Genomic DNA, 26,513 nt, shown 5'->3' on the forward strand with positions numbered 1-26,513 from the left:
TTCACAGCCGGCAGGAGGAGGTCTGGAGGGACGGGGGGGGGGGGGGTCATTGGGGGGGGGGGGTCGGGTTTCAGGCTCTGGAATGATCCAGGCACCATATCTGGAACCGGAGGGGGTGGAGGGGGGGGGGGAGGGGTGGAGGAACAGATTAAGACCTCACCAGGCTATGCCTCGTCTTCTGTTACCGCGGCGACGCTAACCAGACCCTGTTAGCGTCTTATTATCCAAACCGCAGTGATTCAGAGACGCTTCCGCCACCAGGGCGGCAGCGTCTCCCCCCCCCCCTCGCGGGGCGGTGACCAGTACTTTTAGTCCGTTTCCATGACGACGGCGCTCAGAACCACTGTGGTGGGGGGAAATCCCCCCCCCCCCCACCCCCCCAAAAAAAACCCACATAACTTTTTGGAAAACTGCTCCCAAGGTGGAACTTTTCAAAAACTCTCGGGCTCCGTCGCCGTGGAGACGGGCGAAAACGACACTTTCGGGAAAAAGATCCGCCTCGACGGCGGAAGTGCTGCTCCCCGTCACCATGGTAACCAGTGGTTCTGCACGTGCCCAGTAGAGGCCGTCAAAACAAACGTTTCCTCCGTGGAGTCGTGACTCCCAGTCCTTGTTCTACTGGACTTGGTGCTTTTATTTTGACAGTCACCGTAATAACAATCCAACTCGTTATCCAATATATACACACACACACACACACACATATCTATATATATCTCGGCTATATATATATATATATAGCTAGGCTATAGGAGATATATATATATATATCCTATAGGCTATTTATATAGCCTATAGAGTATATATATACACATACACATATATATATATACACATACACACACACATATATATATATATAGCCTATGAGTGTATATATCCTATAGGATATATATACACTCATAAACCTATTTTTCCTGACATGTATAATATGAGATATATATATATAAATATATATCCTATAGGATATATATATATACACACACATATAAACCTATTTTTCCTGAAATGTATCATAATCATGACATTAGTTTTGTGGCGTCCCACAGGGTCGACATCTGGGCTCCTTCTGAACTAAACAAATCCTCTGTGTCGTCCCCAAACCAGTAATTTAATAAAAGCATTTCACAGCTTCACGTTTTAAACCTCTTTAATTACTGCCTGCTAACTTTTTCACTTTATATCAACAAATCCATGTTCAACAGTTAAAGTTTGTGTCACTAAGATCGTGACGACGTCACTTTGAGGTAATAAATCGAAAAAGCCTTTTCTTCACCGCCGCACGTTAATAAAAACAACAAACAAACAAACCACAGAGAAAAGCGAAGCTCTGAAGCATCAGAAACATTTATTTCACAACAGTACATGGTGTTGGTGTCGCCCCCTGCAGGCAGGAAGTGTCTCTACGCACTGCGTTTACAGCATTTAGTCATCAGAAGGATTCACATCTAGAAGTCTATACATCGCCTCCGCGTACGGCTAGTCCTTACTCTGCTCTCGAAAAAAACATACCAAAAATAATAAAAATAAATAAAATAATGCTTCCGTATTCTCACCGCTACGTTCACTTCTTAAAAGTTCCAGAATGAATTGCATGTCGGGCTGAAGTGAGGAAAAGAACCCGAGGCCACGTTTACACGTTTCAACTAGAACTGATATTTCCCTCTACGTTTAAAAACAACAAAAAAAACAAAAAACTTCAATGACACCAGATGTGCATTTGCAGCTGGTTCACAGCTGCTATCACCCTCCAGGCCTGTAGGGGGCGGTGCAGCGAGACGCATGAAGCCACGACAGCCAATCAGAATCTTGGAAAATGAGTTTTTCTAAACCTGCACGGTGGCCAGAGTCGTAAGAAACGCAGAGAAATATCAGTTTGTTGTTGTTGTTTTGGTTTTTTTTTTAAACTCCAGGTTGTTGGAAACGTTCAGGAGAAGAAAATACAAGGACATTAAAACATTAAAACTCACATCGACTTTATTCAAGTTTGCACAAATTGTGAATTTCGATTTATTAAAAAAAAAAAAAAAAAAAAATCGGAATTAATTTCAAACTTTTGAAGGATCATTGGAAACAGGAAATTCTTTTTCAAATGTTCCGACTTCGTTAAATGTTTTTTTTTATAAAATATTCCAACTTCATTTCCACCAATTTCGTCTGAAACATTTGGTCTCAATTCCAAACAAACACTGAATTTACGAATGTTTTATATTTTATCATTACTTTTACTTAAATAAACACATTGATTCTTCCTTCAGGTTGGAAACTTTTGACGACCAAATAATAAAAAAAGGACATTTTTGGCTGAATGTGCAGTTTTCATAAGAGAATGTGAGAAAAGACGAAGTTTTGCGCTTCGGTTGGAACAAACTGTTGAAAACGTGCGTCAATCGATGATGTAATACCGCCGAACACCACCGGAGGGCCGGAGAAACACCATGAACACAATAATGGGATCAAAGGGTTCAAATAAACAACCATAACAAAGCTTTTCCTCCATTAAAGTCTTTCTTTCATCTCCTTTTAACTTTTACAGTTCATAGTTTTTCTTTCATCTCCTTTTAACTTTGATAGTTTTGGAGTTTCAGCTTTACCGTTTTTTGGTTGTATTTTTCTCCCATTTTGTTTTAAGTCCTACATTTTTAATCCACTCATTTAACTATGGATTCAACCACAATAGAGTGAAAGCGCTTAATAAATAAATATGGTAATTAATATAATGACTGCGCTTCAAGAAACATTTTAAACACTATAAACTTTTTCTCCAAAACACCCAGTCCTACGTTACGTTTGACTGCAGGCGTCACATTTAATATCAATTTTAATGTTTTATCGTACGAAGGTTTTATATAATCGGTCGTTCCAGACGCGTGAAGTCGCCGATTTGTTTTTATGAACCTTGTATTTCCCCCCCGAAGCCCGTCGGACGACTAAACAACGACACTTTTTTTTTTTTTTTTTTTTCCTTTCCCGTTTTTATAAAAACTAAACTGGCGACACACAAACACTCCTGCGTTTCTCTGACGAACTACGTGGCGCCAACGTGGGGAAAAAAAAAAGCCCCCCAAAAACAACAGACGACACGATGGGAGTCGACAAAACCGTCGCCATGGATACGACTCTGGTTTTCAACATCCCGCCTTCATTTACAACATAAATAAGGAAAAAAAAATTAACAAAACAAAACCACAAATCTAGAGACGGAGAGAAAGTGGGGAAAAACAAGTGAAATCTAAAAACGCACATTTTACACAACATGTACAGAGTTTTTCTTTTTTAAGAGTCACGAAACGAAGAGAAAACTAAAAATCAACACTGGATAAAAAGGAGGAACACACACACACACACACACACACACACACACACACGCGCACACACACACACACACACACACACACACATGGTAAACAAATAAAAGTATTATTTGTGTGTATTTAATAATCAAAGTATCTGACAGGAAGACATTTTCTCATTAAAAGTCGATTGTCGACCTGCTGAGACCAGGAGGTTAACCTTTAGTGACCGGAGCTGGTTAACTGGTGGACGACGACTAAACTGGTATTAATGCTGTGGCTGGTGGGGAGGAGAGCTCCACCTGAACCCCCCCCCCTCACCTGAACCCCCCCCCCCCCCTCACCTGAACCCCCCCCCCCCCCCCCCGCTGTTCTCATCTAGTGTCAGAGCAGCACCTCTTCTGAGTCTGCTCTGACGGCCTCTGGTGCCAATGCCCCCCCCCCCCCTCCCCCGAGGGTATCAGGGCCATATAACCCCCCCCCCCCTCCGAGGGTATTGGGGCCATACACCCCCCCCCCCCCCAGATCTCTGACCTACTTACGCTGGCCTACGAGGAGTGGTGGTATTTAAAGCAGATCAAATGAACATGTGACTGTAGGTGAGCAGCTCTCCAGGTCTCCGGTTCGAGTCCCGGCAAAGTCCGCTTTTTTTTTTTTTTCCTTCCTCTTCTTCTTCTCCTCGTCAGTTGAATTGAATTCAGATAAAAAAAAAAAAAGATTTCAAATGTGTGTCGCTCGTTTCAAAAGGCGTCTGAAAGGAACCGCTTCTGTGACTTTGGCTTGTTAAACGGTCACGTCGGGTGACGGAGGAAGAAACTGGAATAAAGAACGGACACGTGTGTGTCTTCACCTCCGTCCTCCTCCTCCTCCTCTTCCTCCTCTGGTCTGTGACGGTCGGTGGAGCAGAAAACTGTGAGAGCGACTCCACGCTTTGTTTCAACATGGCCGCGTGAAAGCACTGGGCAAATCAAGACGAGACGCTCGAGTGTGTGTGTGTGTGTGTGCGTGTGTGTGTGTGTGTGTGTGTGTGTGTGTGTGTGTGTGTGTGTGTGTGTGAGAGAGTGTGTGTTCAGTACGACTCGGTCTTGTAGCTGTGGTGGGCATCGGAGGTGAGCTGAGTGGTTTCTGTGGCTGAAGACGGCTGCATCACGATGGGATCGCTGCTGTCTGGAGGAGACATCAAAGAGTCACACATCAAAGAGTCACACATCATAGAGTCAAACACCATAGAGTCACACACCGTAGAGTAACACATCATAGAGTTAGACACCATAGAGTCAAACATCATAGAGTCAAACATCATAGAGTCAAACACCATAGGTTCACACATCATAGAGTCAAATACCATAGAGTCAAACATCATAGAGTCAAACACCATAGAGTCAGACATCATAGAGTCAAACACCATAGAGTCACACATCATAGAGTCACACGTCATAGAGTCACACGTCATAGAGTCACACGTCATAGAGTCACACGTCATAGAGTCAAACATCATAGAGTCAAACACCATAGAGTCACACAACATAGAGTCCACACATCACAGAGTCAAACATCATAGAGTCACACATCATAGAGTCAAACACCATAGAGTCAAACAACATAGAGTCACACACCATAGAGTCACACACCATAGAGTCACTCATCATAGAGTCACACACCATAGAGTCACAAACCATAGAGTCAAACACCATAGAGTTAGACAACATAGAGTCAAACACCATAGAGTCAAACAACATAGAGTCACACACCATAGAGTCACACACCATAGAGTCACTCATCATAGAGTCACACATCATAGAGTCACACAACATAGAGTCAAACACCATAGAGTTAGACAACATAGAGTCAAACAACATAGAGTCACACATCATAGAGTCACACATCATAGAGTCACACATCATAGAGTCACACACCATAGAGTCAAACACCATAGAGTCAAACAACATAGTTACACACATCATAGCGTCAAACATCATAGAGTCACACATCATAGAGTCAACAACCCCCCCCCCCCCCCCCACCTCTGTCTTCAGCGGCCAGCTGGGCCTCCAGGTCCTCGGGGGACACGTAGAAGTCGGGCTCCTGGTCCATGGGGGGCCGAGGTTTACACTTCCCACAGCAGCAGTTGCAGCAGCAGCACAGGCAGCAGCAGAAGTAGCAGCCGGTGGAGAGGCAGCAGAAGACGAAGAGCGCCTGGGGAGGAAGACGAGGGTCAGGGACACACTCACAGGTGTGGTGAGGAGGAGGAGGAGGAGGAGGAGGAGGAGGAGGAGGAAGAGGAGGAGGAAGAGGAGGAGGAGGAGCAGCTCCACCCACCTTGGCCCACCAGCTGGACAGGACGAAGTACGTGTTGACGTTCTCCTCCCCGAACTGCTCGGCCACGTAGAGCCCCAGGGAGCCGTACTTGTCGTAGATGTTCTTCTTGGTGGCGTCGGCCAGGATGGAGTGAGCGTTGTTGATCTCCTTGAACTTCTCCGCCGCGTCCGGATTGTCCGGGTTCTTGTCCGGGTGGAACTTCAGCGCCAGCTTCCTGTGGGGGGGGGGGGGGGGGGGGGCAGACACGTCACTATAGACACGTCACTATAGACATGTCACTGCAGACACGTCACTATAGACACGTCACCACAGACGTCACTATAGACACGTCACTACAGACACGTCACTATAGACACGTCACTATAGACACGTCACTACAGACACGTCACTATAGACACGTCACCACAGACGTCACTATAGACACGTCACTACAGACACGTCACTATAGACACGTCACTATAGACACGTCACTACAGACACGTCACTATAGACACGTCACTATAGACACGTCACTACAGACACGTCACTATAGACACGTCACTATAGACACGTCACTACAGACACGTCACTAGACACGTCACTAGACACGTCACTAGACACGTCACTGCAGACACGTCACCGCAGACACGTCACCGCAGACACGTCCCTACAGACACGTCCCTACAGACACGTCACTACAGACACGTCACTACAGACACGTCACCACAGACACGTCACCACAGACACGTCACCACAGACACGTCACTAGACACGTCACTAGACACGTCACTAGACATGTCACCAGACACGTCACCACAGACACGTCACCACAGACACGTCACCACAGACACGTCACCACAGACACGTTACCAGACACGTCACCAGACACGTCACCAGACACGTCACTATAGACACGTCACCACAGACACGTCACCACAGACACGTCACTACAGACACGTCACCACAGACACGTCACTACAGACACGTCACCACAGACACGTCACCACCGACACGTCACCACCGACACGTCACCACCGACACGTCACCACAGACAAGTCCATACAGACACGTCCATACAGACACGTCCATACAGACACGTCACTATAGACACGTCACTACAGACACGTCACTACAGACACACACACACACACACACACACACACACACACACACACACACACACACACACACACACACACACACACACACACACACACACACACACACACACACACACACACACACACACACACACACACACACACACACACACACACACACACACACACACACACACACACAAACACACACACACAGACAATTTGATCCACTTGAACTGGTTAAATGTCACCTTGCTGTCCTCTGACGCCCTCGAGTGGAGAACATAGAACAATACAAGTGTGTGTGTGTGTGTGTGTGTGTGTGTGTGTGTGTGTGTGTGCGGACACACACCGGTAACATTTCTTGATGTCCTCTGTGGTGGCGCTCTTGTCGACTCCCAGCACGATGTACAGCGACTCCCCGGAGGTGGACAGACTCCTCTGTCTCTGGTGGTCCATGGTGGCCCCTCACTCCGTCTCTCTCTCTCTCTGTCACCGTCTCCCTCACTCGCTCAGCCTCTCACCTGCCAGGGGAACAAAGATGGCGGTGAGTGGAACTGGCTTGAGCCACAAAAGCTCAGATTGCAGGACGGAGAGACTAAAATGTTGGTTAGGTCACATCAAAGCTGAATTTAAAAGGTCATTGTGGCACAAAGTGGTGAAGAATTATCTGATTGAATTATTGATTAAAAACATAGAAATGTAGAAGAACATATAGGTTCTCTGCTTCAGCGGATGTGGATCTGGGATCAGCGGGGGGGGAGGGGGGGGGGTGTTAACAGGCTTAGAGACCACGGTAAGCCAGGCTGGACCAGACTGAGGAAATAAGCTGCATGTTCTCTTCACACTGGACCTGCAGGAATCACACACCTGACAAACTGTAACACACCTTCAAAATAAAAGTCTCTCTCTCTCTCTCTCAAAAAGTGTGTTGCTCCAAGCAGCCAATCAGAAATCAAACCCTATATAGTGTCATCGGTGGTTCAGCCAATCACAATCAAGGTAGGCTCCTCCCCCTTTGACAGCTCTGCTCTGGCACATGGCGCCACGAGAGGAAGTACTTCCTCCTCTTCCCATAGATGGGCATGTGTGTGTGTGTGTGTGGGCGGAGCCAGTCCAGCTCACACAGACACAGCAGATTCTGAATGTAGCTCCTAGGATCCGATATTCTAATGAAAATCAAGGAGGAGCTGGAAACTTTGAAAACACGGTTTCTGGACCGAGCAGACCAGGAGGAGGAGGAGGAGGAGGTGGTGGTGAAGATGGAGGAGGAGGAGGTGAAGGAGGAGGAGGAGGAGGAGGAGGTGAAGGAGGAGGACAGGCCTTGTTCAAAGACCTGAGGTCACCTGCAGACCCCCTGCTGAGCGTCTGGAGGAGCACTCTGGTCTTTCTCTGCTCAGGAAACTCACTCAGCAAACTTTACGAAAGAAATGCTTTCATCTTCAAACAGACTTTGGTCAAACTGATAAATGTGACAATAAAAAAATAAAAACCTCCTGCCACATGTTTGTTCTCGCCGGCTGTAAACGTTTGAGTTTCCTTGTTGCTGAGATAAACCTCCTCCGCCCAGGCAGTGGGCGGAGGAGGTGAACCTTAGATTACGTTCAGGTCAGTGAGTTACACTCAGAGGGCGCAGGTTCAACGCCACCAACAAGCAAACAACCTTTACTGTGAAGAGCAACACTGTGGGACACCAGATGTCCCCCGGCACCCCCCCCACTCTGTCAACACGGCCACTTAACACCTTCCCAGGCCCCGCCCTCTGCTGTGCACCGATTAGCCAATCATGATCCAGCTGCACTCACATGTGACCTGGATTAACCAATGACAGCGGCCCATTGGGACTCCCGGGATTAGTGGTCTACTGTGTGAGTGTGTGTGTGATAATAGCATCCAACCATCCAAAGCTCCAACTGAACCCCCCCACCCCCACATGAAAACCTGAGCATTTTAATGAGGAAACACCCTTTTTAAATAACTTCAAAGAGTAGATTAACTAGCAGGAACAATAACTTCAAAGAGTGAGTTAACGACCAGGAACAATAACTTCAAAGAGTAAGTTAACGACCAGGAACAATAACTTCAAAAAGTAGATTAACTAACAGAAACAATAACTTCAAAGAGTAGAGTAACTAGCAGGAACAATAACTTCAAAGAGTAGAGTAACTAGCAGGAACAATAATTTCAAAGAGTAGAGTAACTACCAGGAACAATAACTTCAAAGAGCAAATTAACTACCAGGAACAATAACTTCAAAAAGTAAATTAACTAGCAGGAACAATAACTTCAAAGAGTGGAGTAACTACCAGGAACAATAACTTCAAAAAGTAAATTAACTACCTGGAACAATAACTTCAAAAAGTTAATTAACTACCAGGAACAATAACTTCAAAAAGTAAATTAACTAGCAGGAACAATAACTTCAAAGAGTGGAGTAACTACCAGGAACAATAACTTCAAAGAGTGGAGTAACTACCAGGAACAATAACTTCAAAGAGTAGAGTAACTACCAGGAAGCTCCTTCAGTTCAAAGTGCAGCAGATGATCTCGTCTGCTTGCTTCCAGTAAAAACAACGCTCTGCAGTGAGTCGTTTACGGGACATAAGAACAACTCCAGGTGCATGTTGACCCCCCCCCCCCCCACTCTGATAGAAAGGATTTAGAAATATTCTTGTACATGTTGTTCCGTAGCGCTTGGCTGTCGTTAGCTTACCTGCTACTTGCGGGAGCAGCAGAGTCGTCCTGCAGCTCAAGTCCACGACGTGGTCTCAGCAGAACCGGCCCAGTCTGTCAGGACCGGATCTGCACCGGAAGAAAAACCACATGGCGGCACAGAGTCAGTCCAGCGGGACCAGCAGGGGGTCACGATGGTGAAGCAGCCCCACTTTCCATAACAAACACAAACAATCAATAAAGCGAGGCAGAAGAAGACGACGACGACGACCTCCTGCTGCTCCTGAAGCGACGCCGTGGTTCTCCTCCACGCCCAGCAGGGGGCGTCAGGACCCCTACTGAGCTTTATTTACACCCTCTGCAGAAACCAGACCCGAACAAACCTTCACATTTTGTTCAATTGGCACAAAACCTGATCCGTGTTTGACAATCTACTTCCCGTAAAGAGTCTCACTTCTGCACAGGGAATAAACCAAAACTAGAACATCGCCATGACGACAAACTGGCTTTTAAACAACAAGTCAACAAGGTTTTTATTGGAATTTATAAAACCCCGTTATTAACACACTTTTTAACTAAAGGCTAGTTTTCCGTGATGAATCCTTCTGTGCAATAAATTTACATAAGATCTATTTATTCTACATTTATATTATACTTTTGTAAAATGTTTGTGTTTTTAATGGTTCACTATAATGTCAACATTTCATTTTTTTTTTTTTTTTACGAGGACGACAACAGAAATAAATCGTATCTACGACTTTTCTTTTCACCCTCAGGTTTTTTTTTTATGTCATCACAATGATTAATATATATCTGCCTGTTGAAAATGTGAATAAATTCATTCGTTCACTCATTTCCAACCTGCAGCTTCCACACCTTCTACACCTTCCACACCTTCTACACCTTCCACACCTTCTACACCTTCCACACCTTCCACACCTTCTACACCTTCTACACCTTCCACACCTTCCACACCTTCTACACCTCCGTCATCCTCATCAGCACCTCCTGCCTTCCTCCTGCTCATTTCCGGGGAGGTTTCTCTTCCTCCTGCAACATTTAGAGCCTGTCTGCACTTTTTCTTCTCACATGAGACACCGTCTCCTCCGTCTCCTCCGTCACCTCCGTCACCTCCGTCTCCCAATGTCTCCCTGCTACACTCACTTCTGCTTTTGCCCTCTGGTTCCTCCTCTTCAGTGTTCCAGAGAGAAACACAACTGGAGCGACTCTCCGGTTATATGAAGCTACGATTTTTTTTCCCTTTAGACTCAAATCCAAACAAAACTTTCATTTTAATATAAAATCCTGTCGGTGTGAAACGGTTTGCAGCTTTTCTCAAGATTCCAGGAGCAGAAAGGACTAAATGAGATCCTCCAGCCTGTTTCTGCAATAATAATAATAATAATAATAATAATAATAATAATAATAATAATAATATACAAACATGAGCAATTAAAGTACCAGGTGGTATTTACTGTGTGAGTCTGGCTGCAAAACAAGTTTTGTTGGACATACAAATATGCATATTTGTATTTGTATAATATTATTACTGATATATATATACATTGTTATTGTTAGTTATTTTATTGCTACCATATTGTTATTGTTATATTATTGCTACCATTATTAGTAGTACTATACACGAGTATTATACACTATTACACATTATTATTATCTGTATTATTATTATTATTATTATTACTGATATATATATATATATATATATATATATATATTGTTTGTTATTTTATTGCTACCATATTGTTGTTGTTATATTATTGCTACCATTATTAGTAGTACTATACACAAGTATTATACACTATTACACATTATTATTATCTGTAATATTATTATTATTATTATTATTATTATTACTGATATATATATATATATATATATATATATATATATTGTTTGTTATTTTATTGCTACCATATTGTTGTTGTTATATTATTGCTACCATTATTAGTAGTACTATACACGAGTATTATACACTATTACACATTATTATTATCTGTATTATTATTATTATTATTATTACTGATATATATATATATATATATATATATATTGTTTGTTATTTTATTGCTACCATATTGTTATTGTTATATTATTGCTACCATTATTAGTAGTACTATACACGAGTATTATACACTATTACACATTATTATTATCTGTATTATTATTATTATTATTATTACTGATATATATATATATATATATATATATATATTGTTTGTTATTTTATTGCTACCATATTGTTGTTGTTATATTATTGCTACCATTATTAGTAGTACTATACACGAGTATTATACACTATTACACATTATTATTATCTGTATTATTATTATTATTATTATTACTGATATATATATATATATATATATATATATTGTTTGTTATTTTATTGCTACCATATTGTTATTGTTATATTATTGCTACCATTATTAGTAGTACTATACACGAGTATTATACACTATTGCACACTGTTGTTATCTGTATTATTGTTATTATTATTATATAATTCCTACTTCTAATGGCTCTGCCACTGAACCTTATTTATTTATCTTGCTTTGATCTCCTGCTTATTTCTAAGAGCCCATGTTCCGTTCTGTGTTTTACTTTATGTCTTATACCCAGATAGTTTAATTTCTTACTTTTATTACTATTCTACTGTATTTTATAATATTTGTATGTACCAGATTGCTGCAACAAGACAATTTCCCTTTGTGGATGATTAAAGTAATTATCTCTCTATCTATGCATTTCTTGATGAAAACAAGCGACGTCACCACTTTAACCGTCACGCTGCTGCTAGTTACACACGGCTAGTTACACACGGCTAGTTACACACGGCTAGTTACACACGGCTAGTTAAACACGGCTAGTTACACACGGCTAGTTACACACGGCTAGTTAAACAGAAGCATCAAGTATAAAAGGTAGAAAGAGTCAGACCTCCGTTCTTCTGCTCGTCTTCTGGGGATTCTCTACTCTGAGGTAAGGTATAACTAACCCGCCGGCCGTACGACACTCAAGACATTAAAACAAACGGGAAAAAAAAAAAACCACAAGGAGGAAGTCGCTGGAGAGAACGCTGATTCACTTCACCACCACTGACAGTCACTGCAGCGACAGACTCTTTACACAGACCATCAGTGAACCAGACATTAAAGACGGTGAGACTAAACTCTGACGCCCAGAAATGTTTGGGTCGCGTTCGAAATATTTCATTTCTTTCCCCACAAATACAAAAAAGCTTCATTCGCTCATATGTTGCAGAAAATAACTGAACAAAGTAGGAATTATAAACGCAGTAGAGGAAGAGTTCGGGGGAAAAAAAAAGCCACGAATCCACTTTGAGACGGACCGACTGCTGCTGACGGTAAAACGTACAAGTGTGTGTGACTCGGGTGAGGACGCCATACGAAGCCTTGCTTGTTCCTGCGCGGCGATCAGTGGGTGACGTGTTCCTGGTAAACACAGCTGCTGCAGGGATTCACACAGAGGAGCCGTCACACGACACATGGTGTGTAACGCGTTCAGTCACATCTCTCGCAGAACCGTCGATTCAGGTTCCTGAGGACCTGGACCTCCACTGCACCGGGACGAGTCTGCAGGACGGCCGGGGGGTAAGGCCTCCACAGACTGACGGGAGTGACGCGTTACAATTAAGAAGAATTAAAGTCCCAGTGAAATGAAGGTTCCACCTCCAAAACTCTCTGGTGTCTCTTCTAGAACGTTTTCCTGCCAACTGGCTGAAGGTCAAATGTTAAAACGCGACAATCTGCGAGAAAATAGCCGATAAACGTTGGCATTTCCTCTGCTGGGCGGAGCTTCTGACAATAACAGAGTGACATCACGAGTTGTGCACACGCCCAAGTTGTGTTTCCATTATGGAGGATCAGAGTTTTGACCACGAAGAGGCTGAATTGAACCAGATTTCATCATCATGGTCATTTCAAACCCAGTGATTGATGAAGAAGACACAGAAGGTGGTTCTGCCATCGGTGACCCCGTCTGGAACATGTTTGAGGAAGCAGAAGACGCTTCGTCCTCCATTCGTCCTCGTCTCCTCGCCTCAGCAGCCGCCACTTTTCACCTTTGAGGCTTTGAGGCTCCTGACTTTTGGCAGAACGACTTCGTGGTTCCAACACGTCCAAGAGCTTTTCCGACTGCGGAATCACCGAAGACGAGTCCAGGTATTACCTGATCGTCTACTAGCCGCGCGAGCTAGTGTCTCCCGCTAGCCGCAAGAGCTAACGGCTAGCGGCTCCCGCCGCCCGTGCTCCTTTCCTCCTCTCTGGTCTCTTCCAGGCTCAATCTTTCATCAAGGCTCATAAAACGCCGACTATAACTTCAAAACACTGTAAAAACTTGGATATTTAAGAGGAAACAAGCCGATATAAACACAACAGATGGAGATCTGCACAACTCGTGACGTCACGCCCACGAAGAAGGATTCCCCCGACTTCCTCAGCTGGAGATTCAAAATTCAAATAACTTTGTTATGCGACAACAGTGGTCGGAGGAACCTTACAAGTAGAACCCCAACTATCGTTTTTTGCAAAGTAGCGTGTTACATTTCACTGGGACTTTAAGGGTGCGTTCACACCGGCACCGTTTGATCTGGACCAGAGGCGGTTTCAGGGAAAGTCCGCTTCTCTTTGGTCCAGTGTGAACGCTCCCCGGACTCCGATCCAGATCAAAGCAGTGAACTCTGGCACCCCTGAAAACGTGACTTTAAAACCCAAATGAAGGCCCTCGGCAGTTTTCCTTTGACTCCCGACGATGTGAGTCTGTCTTCCTGCGTCGTCGCGGCGAACGAACGCTCGTCATACCAAAAGCCCGTCACACCGAAAGCAAAACCAAAAGGCCCAAATTCCAGACTGGTGTCACAACAGGGCTGGACCGACAGAGCGAGACTCTGAAACACTGCAGGCCTTTTCCTGGCAGCGTCTGCAGAGGAATGCTGCGATGCACAAAACAAAAAAAGAAGAGAAAAGGCCAATCCAATTCATTAGCTAATGTCCAATCGGCTTCCTGTCAGCGTTTGTGCTTCGGCTTCCCCAGCGGACTGACTCACGCTAACTGAGCAGGACAGACGTCACAGCACTGACTCCACTGAAGAGACACTGGAAGCTGCATGAGGACATCCTACCCGACAAGGTGACGAACTCCTCATTTCAACGTCTTATACCTTCAAATCTTTACATCGGGACGAGTCAAACGTCTACATTCTCTCAAGATCTGCATTTATTTGTCAGGAAGCTCCACGTTCTAACAGATGGTGGTGAAGTCGGTGTCAGTTAGAGAGTCGATGGTCACAGAACTGGATTAGAACGTCACAGACCCAAGAGGAAAACCAACAGATTGAAAAAGAGGTTTAGATTCTGTGTTTGAAGACTGATTGATGGTTTGGCTCAGGACCGTCTGGACGAAGCGTCCAGATCCAGACGTCGACACCCACACCTTGTTTTCAACAGACAATATGGAAACGTCTCCACATAGAATTCACCCGTTTAAACGACTGAAAATACGAACTCTGGAACACAAACCGTTTTTACCAACGCTACGTAAAAAGAGAGCCACCCAGGGGCTCCGTTTCCACGACGACGGCCTTCGGAGTCACCGGAAACACAACGGGTTCCCGAGGTGGAACTTTTTCGAAAGCGGAGACGCCGCGACCGCGCCGCCACACTGCTGCCGTGGTACAGGGGACTTCTGCACATGCTCAGTACAGCCAACTGAATACGACAACGATACCTGATCGACGGGACGTTCAGGGCGTCCCGGGACGGTTGTGTGGACACAGTGTCTCTCCACCAGATCCCGTCCTCACAACGTCAGTGTCAGAGGACGACAGAGGCAGTGGACAGGGAGGAGAGAGCGAGGGAGGGAGTCAATGGGACAGACGTAGCGCCGCAGAGACAAACGTGAAAGTGAATATTTGACAGAGTCATGAGACGTTGGACCACGGGACTGTTGCGACATACGGTGAAGGAACTCCTGACCCTCCGCCCTCCTCAACCAATTCAAACGCAGAACGCCGCTTGAGAGTTCACCGACCAGTGGGGGGCGCTATCGTCCCCGTCTTCTTTCTAACTTTTTGACGAGTCAGCACCACTGGAACTAACCGTGAGGAAACGGTTTCACCAGTCAAGACAGAATCCCCCGAACGTCTCTCTGCGTCGCCTCGCTGGTGCTGAAGTGAGATTAGCCTGGTTTCACCCCGTCACTCCGTCAAGCGCCGTTTAAAGTGAAGACAAGACTTGACAAGATAAAACCGATTGTCTCACCTGGAAGACGCGTTCGGAGCGTTGGACAACGTCCCCGGCCCAAGTCAGTGCCGACCTCATCGACTCCTCTCACCGCCTCCCATGAAACAATCAAAAACTGTCGCTGGTGATTCAAGTGAAGCGAAGCAGAAATGAAACAAGTGGACGTGGAGTTTTTGTTGTTGTTTTTTTTTTTTTTTAATTCAAATTAGCTTCAGTCCAGTTTTATCTGCGGGAGGAAAAAGGACGACGTTTGTCAAGAACGACGGACGGGAGGCGGAGCTTCAGCAAGGAAACTTTATCCTCCATGAACCCTCTCTCTCTCTCCTCTCTCTCTCTCTCACTCCTCTCTCTCTCTCTCTCTCTCATCTCTCCTCTCTCCTCTCTCTCTCTCTCTCTCTCTCTCTCTCTCTCTCTCTCTCTCTCTCTCTCTCTCTCTCTCTCTCTCGTCTCTCTCTCTCTCTTCTCTCTCTCTCTCTCTTCTCCTCTCTCTCTCTCTCTCACTCTCTCTCTCTCTCTCTCTCTCTCTCTCTCTCTCTCTCTCTCTCTCTCTCTCTCTCTCTAGAATAAAGTTCCCTGTTCACTGTGGGGAACTTTATTTTGTAGACAGGAAGTAGCTTTGTTGTTCCACCGTGTTTGAAGCTCCGACGGAGAGACGAGAGGAAAGAAGAGAGGAAAGAAAGGTGTTTCTGAGAAGTGTGTTGGAAAGGAGGATAAAGTTTGGAGTTCCTTGCTGAAGCTCCGCCTCCCGTTCATACGGCTCTCCCACCTCCAACCTTTTATTTTGGAACAATTGATCAAAGTGTTTATGTTGAAGTATTTCTAGCTCGTATTATATATATATATATATATATCTCGAGTGCAGAACAACATTTTATTTTTTGACAGACCACCAAGATGGTTTGTTATCACGGTGACTGTCAAAATAAAAGTAGCTGACTCCCCCTTTTTAAAGATTTAGCCTAAACAGCAAGGAATATTTTTAAAATAATCATGTTTTGATAAATAACTATCAGATCCTGCTAACAACAAACAAGCCAAAAAAAACAAACAGGATGATCTTATTAAATATCGTCTTTTTCAAAATACAGTATATTAATTGGCTTCTAAAATAAAGCGTCAGATTCTGTGAAATCAAACAAGACGAGATTAGACGTTCCAGAAACGTCGCACACCTTCAACACGTCTTCATTAAACGTTCGGGGGATAAAACGTCTCAGCCCGAGTGAGGACGCAAATATCGACACCAAAATACCAGCGAGCCAAAACGAGGAATCCCAGCTGGGGGATAATTTTAGGTTTTGGAGGGTCGTGGAAGCGACACTCCGACAGGAAGCAGCCGCTGACGTAAACGTGAGAAATCAAACACGGCAGCAAAGAATCCGACGTTCCGTAAATATGCTTACGTTCCGTCAAAGACGTTTGCTTTAGGGAAAAAAAACAACAACAACAACAACATCCACCGGTTTCTAAGCTGCTTACGAGTCTTTCATGTGACATCAAAGACACTTGAAAGGAACCAGGAAGGTTTTGTACCGAAGAGGAAAATAAAAAAGCGGATTGATCAATAAGTAATGACGGAGTTGGTTGCAGAGAATCTCCCTCTCTGTGTGTGTGTGTGTGTGTGTGTGTGTGTGTGTGTGTGTGTGTGTGTGTGTGTGTGTGTGTGTTCCTGCTGACGGGGGGGGACCAGCTGAGTCAGAGGAATGACGACTCGGCGACTTTTCCCGGACGTGTCCCGCCGGTGATCAAAAGACATTAGCGTGGGTAAAACGTCGAGCCCCCCGAAACTGAGAGGACGGAGGCACTGAATTTAAAGAAAGAGAGAAAGAAGGGATGAAGGAGTGAAGCCGTCACATCCCACAGACGTCGGCAGCCCGCTCTTATTATGAAATAATGTGGCAGGAAGTCGTCTGGCCCATTCGCGAAGCTGGAGGAGGTTTTACTCTCTTCCTCTTAAATGATGATTAATGTCTTAATGAATGTTTTTTTTTTTCCTTTACCGTGATTTTTGCAATTAAAACAATAAACACAGTATTGTAATGCGCAGGACGCCATTAAAGCACAGCAACACCGTGTCACTATCCAGACAGAGAGACCTCAAGTTCCCTTCAACCACAAAACACATCTGGATGTACTCACTGAGTCACGCACTTAATTCTAGATAAATATTAAATCCTTGTTTAAAGAAAACCCTAATCCTTTGTTCCGCATGCAAGGCAGTGAAAACGGTTTAATCATTCATCAGGACCGAGTTTAGAAAGAACATCCAGTGGGCGTTTACTGAGGAAACTCATGTTGATCAGACCCAAACGCAAGTCGACGCGTTTTCCCGATCTCACCTGACCGGACAGAGTTCTGCGAGACGTGAAAACACAGTGGAAGGTTGCAGGTTCTATCCCTCCACCTCCCCCCCCTTGAGCAAGACACTGAAACGGATGGATGGATGCGCCTCCATGTGTGAATGTGATTAACAGCGTGAAGGCAAAACGGTGGGAAAAATGCAATAAATGCAATACGACAACTCCTTCAGTGAAACGTGCGTGGTTGCTGGTTCCAATCTGGTCTGCGATGAAGAACAAGAGGAATACATCCAGCCCGACTGACGATAACGATGGACACCAAAAGATAAATAAAAGTGTAAAAGTTTCTACATCATGGTTGATCAGTGACTGTGTGAACGCTGCTCTGCCCTCCTCCTGAAGCAAGGCAGTGCAGGGACTCAATCCCCCAACTATTCCCACTGCAGATTGCTTCATATTCATGCTTTTTTTTTATTTTAATTATTATTATTATGATTATTTCTTAGGTCAGCGGTGTCCCGTCAGGTGACACGAAAACACACGTAGACCTTCGTTCCAGCCCGTAAATCCGGATTTAATCCCGGTTCTGCGTCGCCCGCTCCGGTCCGGTCCGGTCCGGTCCGGTCCGGTCCGAAGCACCGGATCCCAACGGGACTCACTGCGAGCGCGGCTTTCGGGTTCGTGACTGGCAGGGAACTAGAAAATACCGGTCAGGTCGGGAGTCAGCCCCGGTTAAAGCGGATAATCTCCGGGCGTCGGTGGGGGGGGGGGGGGGGGGGGGGGGGAGAAGCGCCACAGCATCCATGTTGGTTAGCCCCCGCCGTTAGCATGTAGCCCGCTAACTAATCCAAGGGCAGCAGCAGAGCTCGCCTCCGGCTATTAAAAACCCGGATCCCGGGTGTAACCGCTCACCTTTCCTCAAACGCCGGCTGGCTGCGGGGCTTCTGCTTCTCTCTGCGACTCGGAGCCTCGCCGGACGTTTTATTTCACTCGCATCCCCCACTTGCGTCGCTTTCCGCCGTGAGACAATTCAAACGGCCGTCAGAGCAGGCACCGGGCGAGCAGCTACACCGGTGTTGCGATGTGACTCGCGTCCCCGTTCGCTGGTGACCGACTTCCCGCGCGCCCGTGACGAGCGGGTGTTAAAAATAGACTGACAACAGGCACGGCACGTTAAAACGTTGTTCTTGTGCCTGCCTTGGTGGCGAGGCGCAAAGATGACTATTTCGGCGCCCGTTTAATTTAATGATGATAAATATTTAGTTAAAAAATTATACATTCAGAAAATGTAATGTATAACGCACACGTTGTAAGATTCGTGTGTGTCATTTTAACTCTGGATGACTCATTTGGATCATTGTCTCGTCATTTGTTTTTTTAATTCAGTTTGTATGTTTTTTTATGTCATTTTTTTTACATGTTCTGAAATAAAATTAAATAGAATTAATTTAATTCAATGTAATTTAAGTTAATTTAGTTAAATGTAATTACATGTAATTAAATGCAATTAAATATAATTAAATATGATAAAATTAAATTAAATTAAATTAAATTAAATTAAATTAAATTAAATTAAATTAAATTAAATTAAATTAAATTAAATTAAATTAAATTAAATTAAATTAAATTTTATTTTATTTTATTTTATTTTATTTTATTTTATTTTATTTTATTTAATTTTATACAATACAATACAATACAATTGTATTGTATTGTATTGTATTAAATTTTATTAAATAATAATAATAATAATAATAAATTAAATTAAATATTTCAGAGTTTTTTTTCTTTTTCTAGTTGTAAATGTGATTAAAGGCAATCGGTTTCCTCTGGGTTTTAAACAATTACCCTTAAAACAAAGTCGGGTTACCAGTGAACACGGAAACAAGTTTTTCCGAAACACCACACGGCAGCGAGCTGTCAATCCCAGCAACCAAGCCACGCCCACTCTCCCGCCCCCCTGCGCGCTGCCGACGCCGAGCGTGCGGGTGCACGATACGACCGGAAGTGAAAAGCCCGAGCGTGACGAGCGAGAGAAACTTCAGAAGGCAACTTCAGGTAAACAAAAACCTCCCCAAAAAAAAAAAAACGTCTTCGTTTGAAAGAAAACGTTCTCGCGGATTACTTTTTACTCGCACGCGGCTCGTGTTTATTAACTTTGACTGACTTTGGCTCCGTGAAAACGTTTCACTTTTCGCCGCGTCACGGGCTAACGTTAGCATCGGCTACTTCAGTCAACGTCCGCGTTTAAAAGTCTGCCAAACGCGAACAAACAGAACAAAACTCCTCCAAACTATCTTAACTATTTTTAAACTGCACTGTGGCGGATTTGTGCGACCCTCGTGGCTGTAATTGTGTGTGAAGTGGCTTTTCTTTAACAGTTAAAAACAAACCAGACACGTCACGCTAGCTAAAACCTCATTTTCTCATTTTACCCTCAAACTTTATTCATTGTTTTAAAGATGAATTATAATTCTTTTAAACTCAATAAAACAAGGCAAATATTAGATAAAAAAAACAGTTGTGTTCTGTATGATGAAATACTTTTTTTTCAGATTAATTGGCAATTTTTTTGTGAATAGAACATTTACATACTAAGTAAATGTTCTATTATTACAATTGTTATTGACGTTATTAATACAATATAACAGCTCAGCGGGAGATTCTTTATTCCTGTAACCATACAGCTATTACTCCTCTTGTAAGTAGTATTTGAGGCACTGCGGAGGCCGGTACATATTAATATGTCATATAATATTATTCTTTGTTTTGTGTTTTTGCAGAAGTTTGCAAAAAAAAATCCGGCACCGTCAACGTCAACATTTGACCTTCCAGGACGGATGGAAATCAATCAATCAATCAATCAATCAATCAAACTTTATTTCTATAGCCCTTTACAATCACCTAGTGGTATCCAAAGGGCTTTACAACGAAGCTGTATATTAAAAAAACAACAACAATACATTAAGAAATAAATACGAGAATAGTACATAAAAACAATAACTAAAACACAGGTGCTGCCGGTTGGTGAAGCCTTCCAGAGATTCATAAAAACAGAGCATACAGAATAAAATGCACTGTCCTAGACAGAGTTAAAAGCCAACTTAAAAAAAGTGAGTTTCCAGCTTTGATTTAAAAAGAAAGTCTTTATTTTCTCACGCTCAACACTATAACACTGTAGCTCTGAAAGTGTGGGTTGTTGTCACAATACAACGTATTTCCAAACACGAGAAAAAAACATGGAGGTCGTCGTGGATTATCGCGCTCTTATTTTCCCGCCTTTTTTTTATTTTTTCCCCAACAGAGATCGAACGATGTCGTCGGGCGCTCTCTTCCCCAGCCTGGCCAGCGGGTCCAGAGGAAGCTCCAGCAAGTACCTGGTGGAGTTCCGTGCCGGTAAAATGACCCTGAAGGGGAACGTGGTCATGCCGGACAAACGCAAAGGCTCGGTGTACGTCCAGCAGTCCGACGACTCCCTGATCCACTTCTGCTGGAAGGACAGGACCAGCGGGAACGTGGACGACGTGAGTGACCACGAAAACCCACGGTTCAATTTCTCTTCGTTTCCTCACTCGGTCGTTCGTGTGAGAATGGTGGTGCACGTAGCCCAGAGCTAACGCTACACATGTAGCCAGGAGCTAACGCTACACATGTAGCCCAGAGCTAACGCTACACATGTAGCCAGGAGCTAACGCCAAACATGTAGCCAGGAGCTAACGCCAAACATGTAGCCAGGAGCTAACGCCAAACATGTAGCCAGGAGCTAACGCCAAACATGTAGCCAGGAGCTAATGCCAAACATGTAGCCAGGAGCTAATGCCAAACATGTAGCCAGGAGCTAATGCCAAACATGTAGCCCAGAGCTAACGCTACACATGTAGCCAGGAGCTAACGCTACACATGTAGCCAGGAGCTAACGCTACACATGTAGCCAGGAGCTAACGCTACACATGTAGCCAGGAGCTAATGCCAAACATGTAGCCCAGAGCTAACGCTACACATGTAGCCAGGAGCTAATGCCAAACATGTAGCCAGGAGCTAATGCCAAACATGTAGCCAGGAGCTAATGCCAAACATGTAGCCAGGAGCTAATGCCAAACATGTAGCCAGGAGCTAATGCCAAACATGTAGCCAGGAGCTAATGCCAAACATGTAGCCAGGAGCTAAAGCTACAAGACTTTCACACTCTTCAGATTCTGTTTCTGTTTATTCTGGACGTTTTTTCGAATCGCTAAAACTCTGGCAATCTTCGCCCGTTCGTCACCATTCCAATATCAAATCGTGCAGCTTTTTCGGCACTTTCCGGCCATGTTCCGGCTTTTTAAAATCTCGTCAACTTTTTAAAATATTTCAACTTTTGTGCCACTTTTTTTCCAATGTTAATGGATGGAGAAATTTTGAACTCGCTATAACTTCTTCAAATCTTAACCGATTTCAACCGTTCCACTTTTAGTAAATTGTGCAACTTTTTGAAACTTTTACAACTGACACTTTTTCAACTGTTTGACACTTTTTCAACTTGTTCAACTTTTTGAAAGTTGTTCAACTTTTTGAAAGTTGTTCAACTTTTTGAAACTTGTTCAACTTTTTGAAACTTGTTCAACTTTTCGAAACTTGTTCAACTTTTCGAAACTTTTACAACTGACACTTTTCAACTGTTTAACACTTTTTCAACTTTTTGAAACTAGTTCAACTGTTTGACACTTTTTCAACTTGTTCAACTTTTTGAAACTTGTTCAACTTTTCGAAACTTTTACAACTGACACTTTTCAACTGTTTAACACTTTTTCAACTTTTTGAAACTTTTTCAACTGTTTGACACTTTTCAACTGTTTCAACTTATTGAAACTTTTTCAACTTTTCCCAACTTTTTCAAAGCATTCCAGTCTCCCTGCCGCAGGCAGGCAGCAAAAAGCATTACAGTTTGCACTCACACTATCATGCATTTGCCTTGGGAAATGCAGATCATCTAGTTTGTCTTGTTTTGATGCGAACTGGCTTGTCCTCGGTGGTTTGTGAGGTCAAGTCTCCCCAAATCAACACGGAAAACACGCAATCTTAAGAGTTATTTCTTCGGCTCTCTTGTAGGGCGGCATGTTTTAAGAATTGGGAGAAGTTACGATCTGTGTTTGGTCCCACGTTAAAAGGTTGAGTAGATCAGAATTTTCTCCCGTCTAACGGAAACCTGAGCTTTGAGAAGCCAGACGATCCAAACGGCAGATTTATTTGTTTTTGTTTGGTTTTTTTTACCTTCGGGCGTTTGAATTCCAGAGATGCCAGAGAGAGTGAGAGCAGGAGAACAGGTTCTGCTTTCACTCTCAGGTCACACAGTTTGTCTTTGTCCCAGATTACCGGTAATTTGACATTTAATTGAAGTAATTACAGGAACGGATTGTGACCTTTGAGATGAAGTTGTGACGGTGAGGCGTCTCCCCCTCTCAGGACCTCATCATCTTCCCCGACGACTGTGAATTCAAGAGGGTGAGCCAGTGCACCACGGGCCGGGTGTACGTCCTGAAGTTCAAGGCCGGGTCCAAGAGGCTCTTCTTCTGGATGCAGGTGAGAGGAAAGACAGGAAAGAGACGTCCAATCAGGTGTGAGCAGGTTGACGAGGGACAACTGGAGGCAGAAGAAGAGTTTGACGCGTTTCCAACCATCAAAGAACTCTGAACTTTCTTCTACATCAAGGGGTCGGAAAACCTTTGATGCTCAAAGAGCCACTTGGTCCCGTTTCCCACTGAAAACAACACCCAGAGAGACACGCGCATTTTATTTTGACAGTCCCACAGGACGACACGACACACTAAACCTTCTTCACTGCTGGTTGACGACTTACAACTAATAAACTAAACTACATGAACTAAGCAACAAAAACACAATCACTACCGACACTACAAACCTAACACAACCCCCAATAATTACATTTAAAACACCACAAACAGAAACTCCCACAATGCATTGCAGCTCTCGGCTCCTCTATTGCTACACATAGACAGATAGATAATTACTTTATTCATCCCCCAAGGGAAATTGTCTTGTTGCAGCAATCAAACCCTAACTCACCCCCCCACCCACCCCCCCAGGAGCCAAAGACGGACAAAGACGAGGAGTTCTGCCGCAAGGTGAACGAGTACCTGAACAACCCCCCGATCCCCGGGGCGCCCGGCAGCGGCGGCGGCGGCGGCCACGAGCTGTCGGCGCTGGGCGGCGAGGGAGGACTGCAGAACCTGCTGGGGAACATCAGCCACAACCAGCTGATGCAGCTGATCGGACCCTCGGGGCTGGGGGGGCTGGGTGAGCAACACACACACACACACACACACACACACACACACACACACACACACACACACAGAGGCTGAGTTCACGTTAAACCTGGAGTGGATCCTGTTTGGTTTTTTAATGCGGAAGGACGGATCTGGATTGAATCCAGGATGTTGTTTCTTTGTACTTTGAGATCAATGTCAATGAGTGTGTGTGTGTGTGTGTGTGTGTGTGTGTGTGTGTGTGTGTGTGTGTGTGTGTGTGTGTGTGTGTGTGTGTGTGTGTGTGTGTGTGTGTGTGTGTGTGTATCTGTGTCTGTTTGTGTGTGTGTGTGTGTGTGTCTCTGTGTGTGTCTGTGTGTATCTGTGTCTGTTTGTGTGTGTGTGTGTGTGTGTCTCTGTGTGTGTCTCTGTGTGTATCTGTGTCTGTTTGTGTGTGTGTGTGTCTCTGTGTGTGTCTCTGTGTGTATCTGTGTCTGTTTGTGTGTGTGTGTGTGTGTGTGTGTGTCTCTGTGTGTGTCTCTGTGTGTATCTGTGTCTGTTTGTGTGTGTGTGTGTGTGTGTGTATCTGTGTGTATCTGTGTTTGTGTGTCTGTTTGTGTTTGTGTTTGTGTTTGTGTTTGTGTTTGTGTGTGTGTGTCTGTTTGTGTTTGTGTTTGTGTTTGTGTTTGTGTGTGTGTGTGTGTTTGTGTGTGTGTGTGTGTGTGTGTGTGTGTGTGTGTGTGTGTGTGTGTGCGTGTGTGTGCAGGTCTGGGTGCTCTGGCCGGACCAGGCCTTGCTAACCTGCTGGGCAGCGGAGGACCAGCGACCAGCAGCTCTTCATCCAGGTGAGGAAGACGACCTGGAGGCTCTGGTCTGGGAAACCACCGTCAGGAATCTGTGCTGAACTCTTCTTCCTCCTCCTCCTCCTCCTCCTCCTCCTCCTCCTCCTCCTCCTCCTCCTCCTCCTCCTCCTCCTCCTCCTCCTCCAGCTCTCGCAGCCAATCAGCAGCGGCCACTCCTTCCTCTGGCTCCGCCTCCAGACTGAGCTCCTCTCAGACCCCCACCACCCCCGCTGCCCCTGCCGCCTCCTCCACCACCACCTCCTCCTCCACCTCCACCACCACCACCACCACCACCACCTCCTCCTCCTCTGCTGCGGCGGCTCCTCCTGCCACACCAGGTACATGAAGCAAGGCATCTGTTAGCATGCTAATGCTAATGCTAATGAGCGGCTGAGGACAGAGGCTAATGCTAATCCTGCTCACGTTTGAACATCTTTGTAATTGTTTCTCATGGATCAGGATGGACGACGCCGTCCTGCTCGTTCTGGTTTCAGTAATCCCAGTTACTCAGAGTAATCCAGTAAACTTCCTGACCCGTCGCTCGTTTTCTGTCAGTTTTGTTTTCATTTAGACGTCGTGTCAAATTCACTTCGTCCTGCAGCGTCTTTACCTAGTGTCCTCTGAGACGCTCCTCCTCACCTCCTGTCTCCTCCTCCTCCTCACCTCCTACTGTCTCCTCACCTCCTACTGTCTCCTCCTCACCTCCTGTCTCCTCCTACTGTCTCCTCCTCACCTCCTGTCTCCTCCTCCTACTGTCTCCTCCTGCCTCCTCCTACTGTCTCCTCCTCCTACTCTCACCTCCTGTCTCCTCCTCACCTCCTGTCTCCTCCTCACCTCCTGTCTCCTCCTCCTACTGTCTCCTCCTGCCTCCTCCTACTGTCTCCTCACCTCCTGTCTCCTCCTACTGTTGCCTCCTCCTACTGTCTCCTCCTCCTCCTCACCTCCTGTCTCCTCCTACTGTCTCCTCCTCACCTCCTGTCTCCTCCTCCTCCTGCTGTCTCCTCCTCCTCCTCACCTCCTACTGTCTCCTCCTCCTCTCCTCCTCCTGTCTCCTCCTCCTCCTCCTCACCTCCTGCCTCCTCCTCCTCCTCAGCCACTCCGTCCCCGGTGGTGCCCCCCCCCTCCTCCAGCCCCTCCCCCCACCAGCCCATCCAGCTCAGTGACCTTCAGAACATCCTGGCCACCATGAACGTCCCGTCAGGAGCTCAGGGCTCCGCTGGTGAGTGGCAGGTTAACACCCCCCCCCCCCCCCCCCCCCCCAACCAGAGCAGAGTGTAACGTGCCCCCCCCCCTGCAGTGGACCTGACCACCGTCTGCACCCCGGAGATGATGGCCCCCATCCTGACCAACGCCGAGGTGCAGCAGCGGCTCCTGCCCTTCCTGCCCACTGGGGAGATTCTTCCTCAGACCCCCCAGGAGATCCAACACACCCTGTCCTCCCCCCAGTTCCAGCAGGTACACACACACACACACACACACAC

General features: G+C 45.2%; 2 protein-coding genes across 3 annotated transcripts in view; one reads left to right on the plus strand and one right to left on the minus strand.

Moving 5' to 3' along the window:
• Positions 1–3,832: 3,832 nt before the first annotated feature.
• LOC308130652 (dnaJ homolog subfamily C member 5-like) lies at positions 3,833–18,992 on the minus strand. 2 transcript variants are annotated; one of them, XM_080497067.1, is made up of 6 exons: positions 18,858–18,992; positions 9,405–9,493; positions 7,044–7,215; positions 5,613–5,826; positions 5,318–5,489; positions 3,833–4,460 (listed from the first exon to the last, which is right to left on the minus strand). In XM_080497067.1, exons 3-6 carry the CDS (start codon positions 7,148–7,150, stop codon positions 4,363–4,365), a joined length of 591 nt encoding a protein of 196 aa, XP_080353193.1. In that variant the 5' UTR covers positions 7,151–7,215; positions 9,405–9,493; positions 18,858–18,992; the 3' UTR covers positions 3,833–4,362. The 2 variants fall into 2 exon arrangements, with proteins under 2 accessions (XP_080353193.1, XP_080353194.1); XM_080497068.1 differs by lacking the exon at positions 18,858–18,992 and adding an exon at positions 12,323–12,380.
• Positions 18,993–19,921: 929 nt separating this feature from the next.
• LOC308130651 (proteasomal ubiquitin receptor ADRM1-like) overlaps positions 19,922–26,513 on the plus strand; it is a 7,518-nt gene continuing 926 nt past the window's right edge. The window contains exons 1-8 of the mRNA XM_080497066.1: positions 19,922–20,003; positions 21,250–21,469; positions 23,388–23,504; positions 24,029–24,239; positions 24,957–25,035; positions 25,180–25,370; positions 26,126–26,251; positions 26,330–26,487. Coding sequence (XP_080353192.1) covers positions 21,260–21,469; positions 23,388–23,504; positions 24,029–24,239; positions 24,957–25,035; positions 25,180–25,370; positions 26,126–26,251; positions 26,330–26,487 — 1,092 coding nt within the window. The 5' untranslated portion in view covers positions 19,922–20,003; positions 21,250–21,259. The remainder of the gene's footprint in view (positions 20,004–21,249; positions 21,470–23,387; positions 23,505–24,028; positions 24,240–24,956; positions 25,036–25,179; positions 25,371–26,125; positions 26,252–26,329; positions 26,488–26,513) is intronic.

Source organism: Blennius ocellaris, assembly GCF_963422515.1.
Source record: "Blennius ocellaris genome assembly, chromosome: 5".
Classification (NCBI taxonomy): Eukaryota; Metazoa; Chordata; class Actinopteri; order Blenniiformes; family Blenniidae; genus Blennius; species Blennius ocellaris.